Genomic DNA, 18,608 nt, shown 5'->3' with positions numbered 1-18,608 from the left:
TTAAATTTTTTTTCCTGTTTAATGAAACATTTTATTACCACTTTTCTGAGATTTCAGTTTGGCTGCATTTTTGATACTATACCTTTATGCTTTGAGATCTGGGTGGATTTGGGGCACCACCTTTCAATTAAAAAAACCCATTCTTTTCATGAATTTAAAACATGACTTCATTTTGCATCAAGTAGCAGTTCCTCTGTATAGCTCATGCACTGCTTAGACTACTATTGCATAGTTTGTCCACGCAAACAGTACCTTCCTGCATGTATTAGAAAAGAATAACATAATCTGAAAAATATATCTCCAAATAACTATGGACTCAAATCACTAATTGCCAAGACCAGCCACACTGACCCCACTGTTCCAGGCAGAGGGATGCAGGAAGATGGACTAAGGAAAGATCTGAGGAGACTATTTCTCTGATTTCATGTGTCGGGGTTAGAGTCACTCATCTGGAGGGAAGGAGACAGAACTTAGTCGTCAGAATAGTTTTCCTGCTGCTAAACCAAGCAGATATAATTCTTCTTAAACTTAAATACCATCTATAATAATATCAGCTGGAATAATCTGGTTTTAAACATTGGGTTCACCTGGACACAAAACACCTTGGAGCACACCTGAAACCTCAGCATCCTCCCAGCTTCTGCTAGCACTATGCATGCCCAAAGCGCAGCAAAGAGCAGCTCACTACTGACACATCCAATGTCACTCTGGGAAACAATGACAGTGAGTGGAACAAAGCCCACTCACCATCCCTATTATAAGCCAAATTAATTTCATTAAGCATTACAACATACATGCCAGCAGAAGTGCCTCTAATCACCTCTTTGCATTTCTAAAATTGCCTCTGTGGCCCTAGACTAGAAAGGGAGCACTTGGAAGACAACAGCATTCTAGGACACATGGCAAATAAGACCCAGTGGCTGATTTCTATCTAGTCCTCACAAAGGACCATATGCTGGATGAAGACATTATTTCAGTCATGTGCTGAGATCTGTTTGTGAAGATCAGTATTCCTGAACACAGAAGTGAGGCTTTAGTTGCAGTTGTGGGAATATTCCCATGGGTTTCCAAAGAGCATGTCTGCTGGCCTAGGCAGCATGGACATGCTAGGAACATGGACTAGGCGTTCATGTTCCAAAGATGTCCAAGTACTGTATTTCCCTCTGTTGGAGAGAGTTTCATCACCAGATGAAAGATGACTTGTATAAAACAAATACATTATATATTTTCAATCCTTAGAGCTACAGACTGAATGCACAAAGTTGAGTGTCTCAGCCTCAGAATGACTCATCTCCAAATACTAGTTTGGAGATACTACTAATTTTTAAGAATGAAACAACACACTGGAGAATGTTTGTGCTCTAAAAAGCTGTGAATGCTGTTTATGCTCTAAAAAGACTTTTACAATCATAATACAAAAATAAAATTATAATAACCTAGGAGCTATTTGAAGGCAAACATGATTTTTTTATTTTTTCTTCATAAGCACATATTTCACACCTTTGTTTTTAATTTCACACATTTGGCTCTAATTCAGTTACACTCAAAAGGCATCTTATTACATTGAACAAAAGTTAAAATTTGCATATGACAGTGCCTTTCATTTAATAATCTCATGACTAAGAAATCTGAAAGTTCACACTGAAACTGTACACTCTAATTTCATAAACTACAATTGTATGAATATATGCACAAATGCTACATAAAATACGCAGTTACATATTCAGACTCACAAAACTAATTTCACCGCTGTTAATAGTCTTCGAATGAAAGACACTTCCTCATACAGCGAGATCTGCAATCATGCTAAACATGCTGATGAGACAGAAAAAAAAAAAAAAAATCTTTGTCCTCCGAAAGTTTAACCTTGTATGTTAATACATGCTATTGGTCTCTCAAATCTATTTTTTTCATGCTTTTCATTCATTTTAAAGGAGAGTAGAATATACTTATTCAGTATTACAAGAGCTACAACTAACTCTGCTGACTGCCACTTTGATAGCAAAACAATTGTTCCTGCACTGAGCATGTTTTATAAATGAAAATCTTCTTGAGACTATTAATTTCGAATGCAATTCCATCATTGGTGAGGTTCAAGGAAGTTTTGCTATGGACTTAAAAGAGACATGGAATAAAGCTGGAAGTGGGGAGGTTCAGACTGGATGTGAGGAAGAAGTTCTTCCCCATGCGAGTGGTGAGAGCCTGGAATGGGTTTTCCAGGGAGGTGGTTGAGGCCCCATCCCTGGAGGTGTTTAAGGCCAGGCTGGATGAGGCTCTGGCCAGCCTGATCTAGTGTGAGGTGTCCCTGCCCATGGCAGGGGGGTTGGAACTAGATGATCCTTGTGGTCCCTTCCAACCCTGACTGATTCTATGATTCTACATGACTTAGCCACTCACTTATGTCCTTCCAATTATTGATAAATAAACATATGGCAGGAAAATGTAAAACATCAAATCTTTTAAATGACCTGAGATATGCAAGATTGGAGAAGCCCTATATTTGCCAGTCAGGAAGCCCCTGACTCTTAATGCATACAGTGCTCTTTCCTAAAATGATTTCATCTCTACCCCCTCACTTTGCAGAGGGAACAGTCAGGACTCATCTGCTTTCAAGGAGACTGTTTTGGCTGATGCAAACAGCTTAGGTATTGCATTAAGGAAATAATTGTACTGCAAAAATTAACTCCATGGCTACCTTCAATTTTCCTCTCTATAAACTGTGATGAGCAATGGGCAGTAAGCCCAGACCCCACATTAAGCAGCACAGAACAACTTATAAACCATATGGAGAGAAATAAACTGCCACTTCATACACAAGATACATATGATTTATTTTTGCTTGAGTCAGCTAATTGCAAAACCACAAATCAGCACGTTTGCAACAAATGGAGCATTATGATACCATGGGAAATTTATTTAATATGATCAAAGTTGCCAGAAAAATTCTCCTAAAAGTATGAAAGTATTTAAGAGTCCTGAGTGGCTGTGACATTTTACAGTCCTTATTAAACAAACACTTCCATATTGTTTCATGGCAACCAGTAGTGCAAAAGAATCAAAGCATCCATGTTAGCAATCTCACTGCAGCCACCAGTATGGGCATCTCACTGCTGCAGGCAGCAGGCACCAGGCACCTCCACACATATAGAACCAGCCAGAGCACTCACACCTGCTCCAACAGCAGTGAAGTCATTGCCCCCAGACAAGGCTTATCATCCCTTAGCCTCTTTTCTGAAGGCTAGTAAAAAAAAAAAAAAAAAAAAAACAACCAAAAAAACACACAACCAAAAACAGAATTTCAAACCCTTTTCAATACCTCAGATTTTAAGAGGTGTACTTTTCCATATAAAAACTCTTTTAAAGCAAATCAATATATTGCAAATAGCTACAGAGCTATTAGCAACAGTCTGTCAATAAAAACTCATTTGGGGTATCAGCTTCAAAATATTCCCATAGCTATGTAAAAAGCACATGCTATCCCCCCAACGCTGCTCCACAGCAGGTATGTTTTCACACTCAGCTTCCCTTTTTTTCTTAGACTTTAGTAAACAGATTATCACAAGTGGTTTCAGCACCTGTAGGCAGTGGGCATTTGAACTGCATACATTAATTTTTTGTAGCTCAAAATTTATGGGGAGGTCATATCAATTTCTGGTGTTTTGATCAGAAAAAACAAATACCAACTTCAGCAGTTTCAAAGAGAGATTAGGAGCTTCCTTCTCAAAGCTAGCACTTGCTCCTTTCTAGTAGTAACCTTTGTTATTTACAGCTATCTACCACTAACTAATGTAATTCAAGCATCATATTTTACTGAGCAGATAAGACACTTGCATCATGAGACACCTCTATAGCATGCTATGGACACCATAACCCACTGGAAAAGTTTTTGTCATAAGCCTTTTAGAGGCACATGGATGGATGATGCACAACCTAGCAGGCGTGAAGGCCAGGAAAGACTTTCTGATATAAGAGATGCTGGAGCGAAGAGAAGGAATGTAAAAACAGCTGAAGAGCTTGGAGGGGAAGAAGACGCCAGAAAGCAATCAGAAATTATGTTTAACAGTATTTTTATTACTTGCACTTCTCTAAAGGCATGTGCTTATCTGATGTTTAGGTTGCCAGACTGAGAACATTTGATATTCTTTGGGAAAACACTTTTCAAGACAGCAATGCCACCATCCCTTAGAAGTCAGAGCCCAAAGCGCAACAGTAAAGTGAAGGCTGTGCTGCGCAGGAGGGATACAAAAGCTAGTGAGCTCTACTGCTTAGGGAAGAAAGATGCACTAGGGTGGCATTTGTTGAGGTTGTAAGAGGACAAGAGACTAGGTTAACACTGAGATGAAGAAAGCCTGACCTTGTTTCTACACTTGTTTCTGGTATTTGTTCCTCTCACAACAGACCAGGTTGAACATAAGAATTTACCTACAAACACAGTGAAACTGCAACTTGCAGAAGGATCCCTGAAGGTGGAATGAGTATGGTCAACAGTTTGCCATATCGAGTCACCGTGTCTTTCATTACCATGTAACACACTGTGGAAAAGACACACAGGAAAGCCCTTTCCTGTAATAACAGTAACATATCCGTATTCCTTCCCCTTTTTCATGTCTTGCAGTAGATAAGGAGCAGCTTGTACAATAATCTCTTACAACATTTAACAGAATGCTCAGCTAGTTTTGCATGACTTGATCCCTGCTCCATCCTTGCTAAGTTGGTGGAAAACTCCCATTAGCAATTTCAGTTGCAGCAGATACGTATCTTTTATATCATCTCTGTCATTGAGCAGGCAGTAAGATCAGGTATATCATATTGGGCTCTTGGAGCCTCATCTTAAACCCAATGACTGCACTGATGATGATGGGTAATGAATGTGATCTGAATATTTGCAGATATGATTCAGCTTGGAAGAATAACAAATTATACCTGGACATAAACAACAGTCAGTACAACTGAGAAATACTATGTATTTAGATTAAGCATCTTCATTCTGATAAAAGCTTAACATTGCAGGTATGATCATTGGTAGCTTTCCATCATGGAAAAGGTTCAGTCCCCTTCAACGTGGGCACCAAATATAGATAAGCTGCACTCAAAAATGTGCATATAAACATGCTCTAATCAGTAGGGAGTCTTTTTTCCCCTAACTTTCAGAAGAATAATAAATTTCAGATTATTTTAGTAAAAATAAACACAAGGAGAAATCGTGAATAGAGATGTGCAGTAAGCAACTACTGACAGTACTTAACAAAACAAAAGTTGTCCTGGCAACTCCTTCCTTTCCTCCTCCTTCCATGCTTCCATTATTTCTTGGCAAAGACTTATGCCCATTGCCTGGCAGATAAAAATATTTGATGAGTGCCAAAACTGAAAACAGGATCTCTGAGTCCTGAGCTCACTTGTGGACTAGACTTGTTTGCATGCAGTGTTTCGGATTTTGCAAGACAATTATGTATTTTTCAACACCAAAGCTGAATGTTTTTTGCAATACACAAGACACCAAAGATGAAAGACATTTTTGAATAATGTCAGAAGTATTCTTGCTTTCCTGTGATTTTTAACCTTTTTAGCCCAGCAACTTTCCTTACCTCTTCTAAAATGATGTTATGTCCCCTGTGACATTCCCATCAAGCACAGACACCATACAGTGCCACTTCTCAGGAACTAAATGTCTACTAAACAGTCAGCTACATGACACGGACAGGTTGGCAGGGAGCAGCTGGTCAACCATATGCTGCCTTTACTTTAGGAAGGGCTCCAGTCTGAAGTGCTCCTCTCCATCCACTTGCTGAGTCTCACAAACCAGTGATGTTTATTCTTCTCTCAGACAAAGTTGACGCTTCTAGGTTGTGATGGTTTGAAACTGTCTTTTTAATTTTTCCTTGCAAAGTTCAAAACAGAGAAAGTGAAAGAATGTAAATAAGTCACTATTGGGTGTAAGAAAGCAAAATAACAATTGTTCTAAACACTTCCATTGGATAGATAGAAATGTTTAAGAACTATTACCCAAAACAAAGTAGGCATTCTGCACATTCTGCGTTCGGCAGTGGGGGCAGTTGCTGGGCTGTCTGGCTGCTGTTTCTTCTTCTCTTCTGGCTGAAGATAACACGTACTGACCTTGGCAGCTAAGTTAACAACTTTCTGCTCTAACTAAACTCTGCTTCTCTGTCCAGGGGGGTCTGGGGGGGAAGCTCCTGGGAGAGGGAGGCCCCCTTTGGGAGGGTCCCCTTGGGGGGAAGCAAAGGGAGATCGGTTGTGCTTTTCTGTTGATTGTATATATTTGTAAATGTTGTGAATTTTGTATATTTGTACATATTCATTGCATTTCATCTGCTTGTAAATACAGCTTTTCATTTGCTTCCAGACTGAGCTAGCCTGGTTATTGTCGGTGGGGGGTGGAATTTCAGCTCACACCGACACATAGGTCTGCTGGTCAGTTGCAGGGAAGGTGGTGGAGAGAAGGAAAAGGATGGGACAGACAGAAAAGTGAAGCAATGACATAAGCCTTATTTCTTTAGGAAAGCAAACTAAAAAGGGATTGGTAGTGAGGGCCTCCTAAAGTACAGCTCCCTGCCTCCACCACCAGTATCCTCACCAGCTCTTCCATCTACAGCCAATAACTGCCAAAGCCTCCACAATGGCATGCACAGTCGCTTTAATTGCCAAATACAGTATCATTTCACCACTGATGTTTATATGTAACAGTATCCAGCACTAAACTTCTAAAAGCACTTCAGACAGTAAATTTAAGCATTTTGGCTACATTTCTCTTGTTGCAAATTTCATTAAATGTTATGAAAACAATCTCCTGTAACAACAAAACCTGAAGGTACAAAAAAGGCTAGAAAGAGATCATAAAGGATGCACTGGGAGCAGCATAAAGAATGTTCAACATCAACCTCACGAGTCATATCATAGGTTTTGGAGTTCCCATGAAATTACCCGTGTCTGTAACACGGAAAAGATGTTCCTATGGTTCGTGACACTTGTCACAACTCAGAGATGACAAAGATGCTTCCACATTTTTTTGTGGCTGAGCTAAAAATGTCACTAGAATAATGGTCTCCAAATTTTTTTGACTGTACATGCCTATCTGAAAAAAGACTCACATGTCCCAATATATATTTAGAAATTGTAAACATTCACTACTAGAATTTTAGTATCCTCTTTCTCTACTCCAGTGTCTCATCTACACCTCATTTTGAGGGCCACTGCATAAATAGATGACAAATAATACAGACCCATGACTGAGCCCCAGGTAGGGTCTGTTAAACGTCAAGATTTTGTGAAGCAGCACCCTTCATTTCTAATGAGCTACAATAATCCGTAAAGAGAAATTCATTGTGACTGGAAAATTTTTGTGGAAAAATATAAAGTAAAATCTAAGACAAAGCAATTTTCAGTCAAATTTCCAGAATTCTATACTAGAAATTTAAAGTCCTTCTGTCAATCTGGAAAGCTAAAACAACTAAAAGAAGGGGAATGGAATGAATTTCCCTCAAGTTAATGCTGATTAAGAAGAAAAAAGAATCAAATAATCTTTGAACAACCATTTGAAATGGAAGACTCGGTTATTCTGTGGTGCTGAGCTGTAAAACAAGACCATATAAATTCCTTTGACTTCAAATCTACACTTGTTAAGTAGCAGTAAACACAGTTACACTTCATCAGGTTGAAAATTCTTTCTAATTCCCATATTCCCTATCTTGTCCTCTCCTTCATATTGGTAACTACAGACTTTTCTCAGAAGTATAGCTTTCTAGTTCTCTGGCATTTTTTTATCGCCTAAAACATGTAGGATGTCAGCACTTCAGACAGGCATGACAAGCCCTCCACCAGAAGCTTAAGTTTAGTCCTTGAGCCATTATATGGACTGGAAGCATTCAACAGACTAGATTTCAAGATGTATATTTCATAACAGAACCCAGGCTTTACTGTAACAGTGTTAAAATATTTAGAACTGTTCCTTTGCATAACTGATACAATGTCTTGGGGAAAAAAAGAGTTTTAAGAACCAAAAGTCAACAAATTACAGAAAGGAGAGGTGCATACAGAGAACAGGGCAAGTTTCAAAAGCAGTTCAACTCCCCTTGCCTGCTAATGCCTCCAAGAACTTTCTAAAGCTCCAACATCTCCCAAAATAACAAATTGAAGAGGGCTGACATGAAGTGGTGGAGGATCTGTAAGAAGGAGCAATGTACTGCCTGCAGTACATCTTCCACTTGGCTGGACTTAAGGCAGCGTAGTCTCTACAGTAATGCTAAATAGCCACAACCCGGTGGGATCAAAAGACAAAGCCCTCTTTCAGGTGGAGCAACTATTATTGTTCAGCTCCAATGCAAATATAGAAATCAGCATCCAAATCTGATTAAATTGTTAATTAAAAACCAAACAAGAACCACAAAACTTTTGAAAGTTAATAAACTGCCATAACCTCCAACCTCTTCCCCTACATCCATGCTAGCTTCTCTCTACACCACAAAGAGCTTACCAAAAATCAAAACTGATAAAGAAACTTTCCGTTAGTTCACAGCAAGTTCTCCCTCAGTGAACTTTACAATTGTTATTAGCTAAGCAGTGTTCCAGTTATTTGGTCTACTGAAACCTACTCTCCAAAGTGTAAACAGAATACAAATCGGGCAAAGCTCTCAATTGTCTCTTGGGCTGCACACTCAGTTTAGGCAGTCACAGATTAATGCATAAAACACTGACCTCTAAGACCCCCTATTCACATCCTGCTCGCATTCCCGTGACGGGTACTGGAACTGGGTTAGAAGCATTAGTTTCAAAGAACCATTTTCCTAAATACTGTCTGCATTTTTTGCCATGAGCCCTTTCTCTTTAATATTTCTGCCTTCTTTGCCTGTCTCATCTCTTTCTGCCTGGGCTGACTGGCTTCTAACATCCAGACAATGGTCTTTATTTACTTGATAATACAACCACAGCTGGAAATCAGACCGTGGATTTGGGGAACGCTGCTCTGAAATACGTGATGTGTGAAAACAAAATTTCCCTGCTGCTCTGTGAAGGTTATGGTAGTCTGCACAGCTTCCAGCTTTGTTTTACACAACTAGTAGAAATGTTATCATTTGTCTGCTTTTCCATCCCTCCCCCATATCTTTCTGGACAGAGGTATTTTGCTGTTGGGGATTCCTCCTGTCTGCCTCCAAACAATAGAAAAAAGGAAAATAAACAGACAAACAAACAAAACCCCACAGCACAAAAAAACACTGCCACCGACAAAACCCCAAAAAACTCCAACGAACAGAAAAGAAACCCCAATCAACACACCAGCTATTAATTGGTGTGCCATAAGCCTCATTGCTCTTAGTCTCTCATTTCCACTGCCACTTAAGAGTTCAGTTCACACCACTGAGAATAAAATCTGCTGATCCACGAGGTTTTCTGTGTCTCGGTTTCTATGCAGGCTCTCTTGGTCTGTGACATGCCTCAGGCACATATCTTCAGCCTTTGCCATGCACATTGCCATGCTCACTGCTGCCAAGCTTACTGCAGTCTTTGCAGTCTCAAGGCACTGCAGTATTTAAGAGAAACCACTCAGAAAACAGGCAGAATATTGCTCACTCAGCAGCACGTTCACACAGCACACCAGCTGTGGCATCTGTGGGATTGACGATTCCCTGCTACAAAAGTATCACGCTTGCTTTTGCTAGCTGCTGCTGAGTGAACCAAAAAACTCTCAGGTAAGTGTAAGGTTCAGAAAAGAAAGAGGTTTGTTCCACATTCCAAATTGTTCTCTTGTCCCAGAATCCCTTTAAGATAGATTTTGGGCATCAGTCTCTTCAAACATAGCATTACCTCCACGTGACCGCAGTCACGTGCAAGAACGAGACTCCAACTTTACGTGCATCTGTGCACGTCTCAAATCACAGGCACTGCACAAGATGCAGCTCAGCGGAGGGAGCTCCTTGCACTGTGCAGCAGGAGCTACAAGCAGAGCTGAGCTGTAGAGATTCATGGGCAGACTGTAAGGGCTGTATGACCTGCTCTACCACAGCTACACCTGCATCACCAAAGATGGGAGGCCAACCATGGGGTTTTATCAGAAGGAATTAACAGTGATCTCTTGATCTAATTAGTTGCATAAATTAACACAAGGAAAAAATAGTATGACAGAAATCCTTGGAGGTCTCTGGAAAGTGAGTGTGCTCTGCTGGGATGGGAGCCCTCTAAAACCAAGGGATGAGGGCAGAGTCGCTCTGTATGGGTCACAACATTAAAGATCCAGAAAACAACTGGCTAAATGGTAGGAGAGAGTAAGAGAGGTTTTGTAGATTTACATTTCCCTTCACTTTTTCATCTGTACATTTTATAAACATTTTCAATTACATCATACACTTAAAAGTGTACACTTACACTTTGACATAACCCTGCTTCACATAAGATTACTTTCCAGGTACCAGACTAATATTATGGTCTTCCTCAAGCAAAATTATGTCTCTGTTTATAACTGTGATGCCCTAATGAGCATCTATCTCCTTGTAATAAAGGTAAAACACTGTGCAATGAAGTGTTCCCTCAGAGACAGCGCACAGGGCAGCACTGCAGAGTGAAGAACAGAAAGAAATGTCTCCTGCTCAGCAGCACTACCAGAGAACACCCAGGGTACACCAGCATGGGTGACACAGCATCTTCAGTGTGAGAGCTACAGAGACGTGTTTCCAAAACAACACAGCTCCCCAGCTCATTCCTAAAGGTACCAGCCAACTCGGTAGCCATTCACAACCTTGGTACCCATTCCTGGGTCTCCTTCGTTGAGGGGTGCAGAGAGCATCACTTGACCAGGAGCCAGAACATCCCACAAGCTATACTTGTACCAAACTATTGTAAGCCAAACTGTTTATGCAAACTAAGAAACTCTGCCCTGTTTTGGGTCATCAGCAAACTTGCTCACAGTGCACTATGTGCCCTCATTCAGGTTCTTGATGAACATATTGAGTATTACTGGTCCCATTACTGATGCATGTAGTACCTATGGATGATTTCTGTATAAGACTTGTTTTACACAAACAATAGCCAAAATTATTTCATCCTGTTCAATTACAGTATTTTGGTGCACATAAGAACATTCTTATTCTCAAAACAAAAAACCAAAAAGGAAATAGCAACCTAGCATCCCTTCACCTTATATTCAATAAGAAATTGAAAACCTGATAGACAGACATTGATGGATAGGTCTGTCCTGCAGCAACAAAAAGAAAATTAAGCCAAATTCAGTTACTTCCATGCCATTTGGTTTTTAGTGGTAAGACTGGGATTTCTAAAGACACATTAGACACCACTTTGAAATCCAAAGATGACTTGGCACCTGGTATTCGCTGTCTGAGCTTCTTTATAGAAGTAGTGTTTATATTTGAAGTATGTTGGATAGTTTAATCCCAGCCTACCGAAGAACAGCCTTCAGGTCATAGATCTGCTACAACTAATTTGGCAGAAGCAGCACTGCCTCTTCAGAGAAGGGCAACATAAATCTGCAAGTACAGCTCCTGTCTGGGGGAATGAACAGCTTTAATTTTCTCTAGAACAGTCACTGAAGAAATGTGAGGGGAAAAAAGCCAAAACACCACCAAAAAAAAAAAAAAACCAAAACCAACCACCAACCAAGAAAAACCATGGCAGCAAAGCACAGCTCCTCCAACAAACAGAAAACCCCTCTCTGCAGGAGCTTCATCTCTCCTGAGGCAGTGTGCCAGCACAGTGCTGGGGGAACATGGCAGAAAGGGAGAAGAGAGTTTTTCATTGTGACAGCACAAGCAATTGCAGTAATTTCAGGTTCTCAACTACCAATCTGTGATAAGCTTTTCTCCCACTAGTAAAAAAGCATGTTTCAGCATCTTGCAGGGATGTCCAGAAAATTATTTCCTTTCTCAGGTAACCCTGAGACAGGTAAACCACTTGAGCAGTTCTTTTAGCAGATTGCAGCAGGAAGGCAGCAGGCAGATCCCTTCACACCATCTTCATGTGCAGGAAGCAGCACACCCCAACCCACACCACAAGGATCACCTTCAGACCAGCAAAAGGCAGCCTAGACACAGAAGAGGTGTCCATCAATGACACAAGGCTTTGACCCAGGACAGGTTAGAGGAGGGATAATGAATTACTGTTCTTTGTGCTTTCCATGTGCTTCATATTTGCTCAAGAGTACAGGCCAATGACCACATAACCTGCAAGCTGTTACCCACGACCACTCTGATCTTTTTACATGTCACTGTAGGGTAAGGGAAACAGGCAGGAGAAAGGAAGCACAAGTGGTTGTGCCAAATGCTAATGAGAAGAATAAACAGAGCAATCATATCCAAACCATCCATTGCTGATCTGTCCTAGGCAATGTTCTTCAAGGTGCTTTTCTTTAAGGAGGAAAGATCGTTGTGACTTTCTGTCTACTGCTGGCATTCTTCTTCCATTAAAGTGTTTACAGCAGCTCACAGCTGCATTAACTCATTTGATTACTACTTACTCTAAAAAAACCCTGCAGTTCTGAAATCTGAGAATTTCCACTGGACACTCACCAACTACTAAGCCATCAAAACTCAAAATCAGTTTTAAATAAAACTGATAAAGCCACTGTCTAGTTTAAAACAATTTTCAATCTATTTCCATAAAGCTACAGGCAATTTCAGTTAGCAAGACCCGTAGCGCATTGAAAGAGAAGCAACATTGTCAGAAAACAAATGGGATAAAATGTAAATAGCAATCACATCTTACAGATATTCAAGGCAAGCAGCACTGGCTCCTTAGTCTTAAGTGGAAGATTTATCATTATGGGAATGATGCTAAATTCTACTTAAAAACAAATCAGAAAAGGCAAAATCAAACTGGTGCCACTAGTAGAGTACCCAAATGAGGACAATCATGGCAATTTTGCTTTGCATCAGTCAGCAGAAAACTGTGTTACAGGACAGCACTGTATAACTCTACCTTCATAAGCCTCTAGAGCTTAAAACACTATTACTATTTAAACTGTCTCTGGGAACACAGATTTCTTGTGTTTGAACAAAATGAAATCAATGCAACCCCCTCATGCAGGTCAGACCTGTAGCGAGCTGGGATTGCTGCAGAAGGTTTGCTTTGCAGCTTAGGCTGAACAGCTTCAGGGAGAATCTCCTCTGTGTATTTCCCTTTCTACAGAAAGCAAAAATGCCCCACTCTGAAAAACACCATTGGTAGGTTATCACAGGAAATAAACCTTAAAAAAAAAAAAAAATCAAGCTTAGAAAGTGTTTTTTTCTGGCAAATGGCTCAGATTCCTCTACAGACAAAGACACTGTTTGACCTACTGCTCTAATTAGAGGAGCAGTGATGTTGACATTTGTGTTGTATAAAGCAGACATGTTAATAGCCAGAGGGAAAGCTGTCACTGCCTCTAAAGATCACAGCATTCATGGTGATGCTCAATGCAGCCTTTAAACATTCAACTAATCAATCCAATGCTTAACTTCTTTTACTGACAATACAAAACAACCTCCAAATCAGAAAAAAAATTCCAAAAAACAAACTCCAGAACAAGCCCAGCTTCAGTCAGCACTAACACTGAAAGATTAACAGGCAATACACAAATTAGTTTTATGCTGCCTAATATATTGTTTCCTTCCAGATTGCGTATAATCCAGTTTTGCCATGAAGAAACACAAGCAATTTATACTCTCTGGGTTTTTCACTTACTATTAAAAACGACCACCAGAGACTGGTTCATATATTGTCACGCATCAAGTTCAGCTAAGCATGAAAAGAGGTATCTCTTCTCATTTATACATACTTCAAGTGACTTTTAATTTAACTCTGATCTATTGCACCGTATTCCCTTGACAAGAGCTGCACCACTGCTACAGACAGATCAAAATCCCTGCACTAAATCCTCTCTCTGCCATGTTCAAGTACCCTAGAACAACAGACTGCTTAACACTGTGGCTCAATTAGCTCTAACTCCCTCTTAGATTTTTAACCTGATATGTGATGTTCTCCAGCTCACCTCCACCAAGGCAAAGGTGAACACTAAGTACAGCACACTGACTGGAGGCTTTGTACTGTAGTCCAAGACCTTCCTTCCTTCTTTTCTCCCACATCCTTAGGAAAGAAGGCACAGACATGGAGAGAGGCTCAGCATCACTCATCACATCCCACAACACGCTGCTGGTTTAATCCCATCCTGGACACTTTTAAAGCCTATTCTGCAACTAATTTCTGTAAGTGGATAATTGACATGTTTAGCTTAATTACAGCAACATGATAATGCACAATCCAAAAACATAACTCATTTATCTCACTGTTCAGTCCAGCTTTCCAGACCAGTGCAATGTGATTGCCATCAACAATGACTTCTGAAAGAAACAATTTAAGCAGGTAGGCACCATGCTGCCCAATCTTAAATACTTTAAAAAACCAAACAAACAACATATTTATAATAGTGTTCCCATTCCTTTACTAATGCTTTTAATTTCTTCCCATCCTTTTAAGACCATTTCAAGACTTGCTCTTGGATGGCATCTCACATGGCCCACACTGAATGGCATCAAAGGTTTTACTTGCCACAGTACAGTAAAATCTGTACCTTGCTTGTCAGTAATCAAGAAAAACCAAGCCTGAAGTGACACGTATAAAGAAGGTAAGGAACCAGGGTCACAGTACACTTGGTATCACAGCAGGAGATGAAAGTTCATGTCAATTGCTGTGTGCTGCAGAAGTGCTGCTATTCCTTACTGATCTCCACCATAACTACATGGCTGCATAAAGCCATTTCCAGAAGCAGTTTTCTGTTTACAAGACCTTGGGGAAAAGGATGGAGGAATGCAGAGAAGGGATGGAGATTGTTCTCCCTCAAATTAATTTTGTACTGACAGAAATCCACTGATCTTGTAGGAGTGTTTTTTTCTCATTTGTAAGGACATACTCTTCCATTCCCTGAAATTCCTTGTTCCAAAAATTAGGGCACAACAGGCACACACAACTCACACCAGAGGAAAGAGTAAACATACACATGGCAGGAAGGCCACAGCAGATGGTTTGCAGTTAGTACTGATAGGGAAAGAGAAGGGAGCCAAGGTGGGTGATGTGGTGGTACATCAGCAGTAAGATATTGCCCCCTATTACAAGAGCCCAGAATGAATGAGTTCAGAATTGCAAAGCCCCTGTTGCTGTCCCTAGAGTCAGTCACCTACTTGCAGAGAAAGGTCTCCCAAAGAACTAGGCTGAGACTCTGCCTTTGGAGATGAAGCCAAAGGCAACAATTCATTTGGCTCTAACAGGAGGAAGATTTGGGTGGAAGACTGGAACTCTGCAATAGAGAAACTAAGGATGGTGTAAACATCTTCCCTGAACATTTCCAGGAAGCAAGCTGTGAAAGGAAGGATGGCCCATGTAATTTCATCATGCCTGGTTCAGTTGGGGCATTCAGATGGTGGCATTTAAAGTCCTAGACCCACCTCCCACACGTCACCAGTCAGATTTGCTATAGCATGGGAGGTGCCTCTTCCTTTCCACCACATCCTCATCTTTTTCAGAAGGAAAGCAGCTTTGCCACAGTGAACCCAGAGCTAGCAAAGGAACAAGGTGTATTTAGAATATTTACAACTCCTGATAGTTCTAGAACATACAGTTGTATAAAGAAATAAATGCTGTTTTATAGTGTTGCATGATCAAGTGCTCTAAACCAGTGTCTGACATGACAAGTGCCCTGCATAGTTCCTGCAGGTACAAACCACCACTTGGAAAAGAACAGGAAGGAATCAGGCCCTTTATTAACAGAAGGCCTAAAGGAGAAAGTTTTGCAAATTCATGGTACAAATTACTCTGTCTCCTCTTTATCAGTTCAGCATGTGACTGGCACACCATTTCCAGGCATCACTATAAATGAATTTATTTATCCAGACAATAGGAGGGGAGCAGTAAGTTCCTCCAGAGCCAGAGCTGACCCTCCTTTTAAAGCCTGGCTAAATGCAGTCTTGCAGCTGGCAGGCTCAGCCACAGTGCCTGCTGTGAATTACTGTTAACAAACACATTTGGGTTTATTAAGCCTTTCTTCTTCCTCCAAGTGCTATAGTTGTGGTTTCTGGAGTAATCACAGGCAGTGTTTAGAAGTATCCTGGGAATGGGTGCTTGGAAAGCCTTCACAAAGTCCACCTCAAAGCTGCTGAGCATAGGAGTTTTACTAGCTGCAGTGGAGATACATACCTGCAGCCTGTATGATCTGATGCTTCGTGGAAGGATCAGCTTCAACTCCACAGCCCCCAGCTGCTTCATCCAAGGTGTCTCCTTTTCTGTGAGGTTCCTTACCCTTCATCTCCACCCTGGCATCAGCTCTTCCATGACAGAAATCAATGTTAAAATGCAGATTAGAGTATCAGGGCCACAGCTCCTACTTGTGCATGCTTTCAGACCAGAGTAGTAATAAAGTAAGGACCACATATGAACAGAGACCTTGCATCTGCAGCAGAGTGGGAAGGGCAGGGGAACGACTGAGGAAGAAACAAGATTTAGGGTTTCAGATTCAAATTTTTGTCCACAGGAGCTGGACCAGACCACAACTTCCCCATAACTCCGGACACATATATGAATCATAGAACATTAGAGGTTGGAAGGGATCTCCAGATATCATCAAGTCCAACCCCCCTCCCAAAGCAGGATCACCTAGGGTAGGCTGCATGGGAACACATCCAGGTGGGTTTTTAAAGTCTCCAAAGAAGGAGACTCCACAACCTCTCTGGGCAGCCTCAGAAGTTGTGGAGTCTCCTCTGGAGAAACAGTAGTGTTTGTTTGCCCTCAGGACTTCCACTGGGAAATCCTCAGTCTCTCTTAACTTCCAATGTTTATAAAGGAACTGCATCTACAGTGATAGGGAGGGCTGCATAAAGGATCCTAGGGGAACCTACACCACGAGGCCAGCATTTTGCCAGAATTACAGGCTCACAACCCGCTCTCAAGGTTTGGCATCTGCTTCAGCAGTCACCAGCAAACAGGGCTGAGCAGAAGGGACCAGGGCAGCTGGATGTGGTGCAGGGTTACAGAAGCATACAAGTTAAGTTTTCAAGAGGCCTCCAAAGTCAGACTGTAAGTTTTTCGTGTGCTGAGCCTGCCATGTTGAGATGCGGTATTTCCTCACAGCTGATGACGCTTTGAGCCTACTGCCCTGCAAATGGATCTTCTCTCACTATACTCCTGAAATTCCAGGCTTGGCTCACACCATGTTTAACTAGGGTTTAAAGGTTGTTTTTTCCAAGACACCAGTACTGAATAATCTGAAACACTTCTGATCAGACAGCAAAAGCTAGAACGCATCCATAGTCTCAAAGGTACCACTCTGGGTACCAATCTAATGCAGTAGAGGAAAATACATACGTTGCAGGCTTATATATTATGGAGCCAAAGCAAATAAAACCTGCTGAGGATGTTTTTATAGCACTGATACTGAGCATGGAGGAATGGTTGCCAAATGGAAACCTGCTTAGCCTTGGGAACCAACTGACATTTCTATACCCAAGAATCATGTTGTAGATGCTTGCAGCTGATGGAAATTGATGGCTGTAATCTCCACAAGGAGGATGCTGGCTGCACTAAGGCACCCCTGCTATCTACCCATGTGGCATTACAATCAATCTGATGGGTGCTATTACCACAATTTGAGATTGCAGACCATGGCTGCACAAGGGGAAAAAAAAAACCCACCATGAGCAATTGCTGATGGAAGCAGAGAAAGACAATGGCAATTTTTTTCAGTTCACTAGATGAAGATATAACCTTTGAGCAACTTTAAGTTAACACATGGTTATTAGTGGGTCACACTTATGTTTCTGTTCCCATAGCTACACAGTGTGGTTCTCTACTTGCCCAGTCACATCATCAGTGCAGCTCGTTTTTACAATGCTGGGTCACATCAAGGGTGAAGAACAACAGTGGAGATGACCTTTAGTGTAGCATCTAAGGTATACTTTGAAGAGTTGAATTTCCACTGAAATACTGATCAGCTCAGTGCAAAATTGGTTCTGTGAGATCCTGACATTATGAAGAGTGATGGCTGGTACCATGCAGGGAGCACTGCATGCTGCACTCAGCTGCACGAGCAAGTGGAGCACACCCACGTGCCTGGCGGCCGGCACTGCCCGCTCAGGGGACTCAGGGCAGCTTTGTCTCTCTGACTTTCTGGAAAAGACAGAATCAGGGCAACTAACTTTTCACCCTGTGCCGTGTTTGCTGCCAGCAGATTTTCTAGCATGTGCACAGCCACAGCAGCAGCCAGTTTGCTTCCCCTTCCTCTGTTTCCATGGATAAATAACCTAGCATACATCAAGACAAATTTATCTTGGGTGTAAGCTCAGGAATGTCATTGTGGTAAGAACAGAATTATGTGAGCCATAGTACAGATGAAACCATGTCACTAGAGAAAAAAAAAAATCACATGCATTTCTCTCACAATTAAGAGCCACTGACTTTTTCAGAGGAAAGAAATGTTGTGAACATTTTACTAAATTCAAGTTTAAGAGAAAATAAAATACTGCCTTTAGAGGATTAATTTTCAAATGCTTGTAATGATAAAATGTTCTTCTGGTATGTAGATCACAAAGATAACCCCAGGCCAGAGTAGGTGGAGATGAGCATAT

General features: G+C 41.1%; 1 protein-coding gene across 1 annotated transcript in view; it reads right to left on the bottom strand.

Annotated features, from left to right (window-relative positions):
- The window catches only part of EVL (Enah/Vasp-like), a 98,819-nt gene extending 82,525 nt beyond the window's left edge, over positions 1-16,294 (bottom strand). The window contains exons 1-2 of the mRNA XM_054400663.1: positions 16,186-16,294; positions 10,719-10,839 (exon numbers count right to left, since the gene is read on the bottom strand). Of these exons, the coding sequence (XP_054256638.1) occupies positions 10,719-10,839; positions 16,186-16,294 (230 nt within the window). The remainder of the gene's footprint in view (positions 1-10,718; positions 10,840-16,185) is intronic.
- Positions 16,295-18,608: the final 2,314 nt, after the last annotated feature.

Source organism: Indicator indicator, chromosome 4 (genome assembly GCF_027791375.1).
Source record: "Indicator indicator isolate 239-I01 chromosome 4, UM_Iind_1.1, whole genome shotgun sequence".
Taxonomy (NCBI): domain Eukaryota; kingdom Metazoa; phylum Chordata; class Aves; order Piciformes; family Indicatoridae; genus Indicator; species Indicator indicator.
Note: the sequence above shows the minus strand (reverse complement) of the source record. Positions and strands in the feature narration are given on the sequence as shown.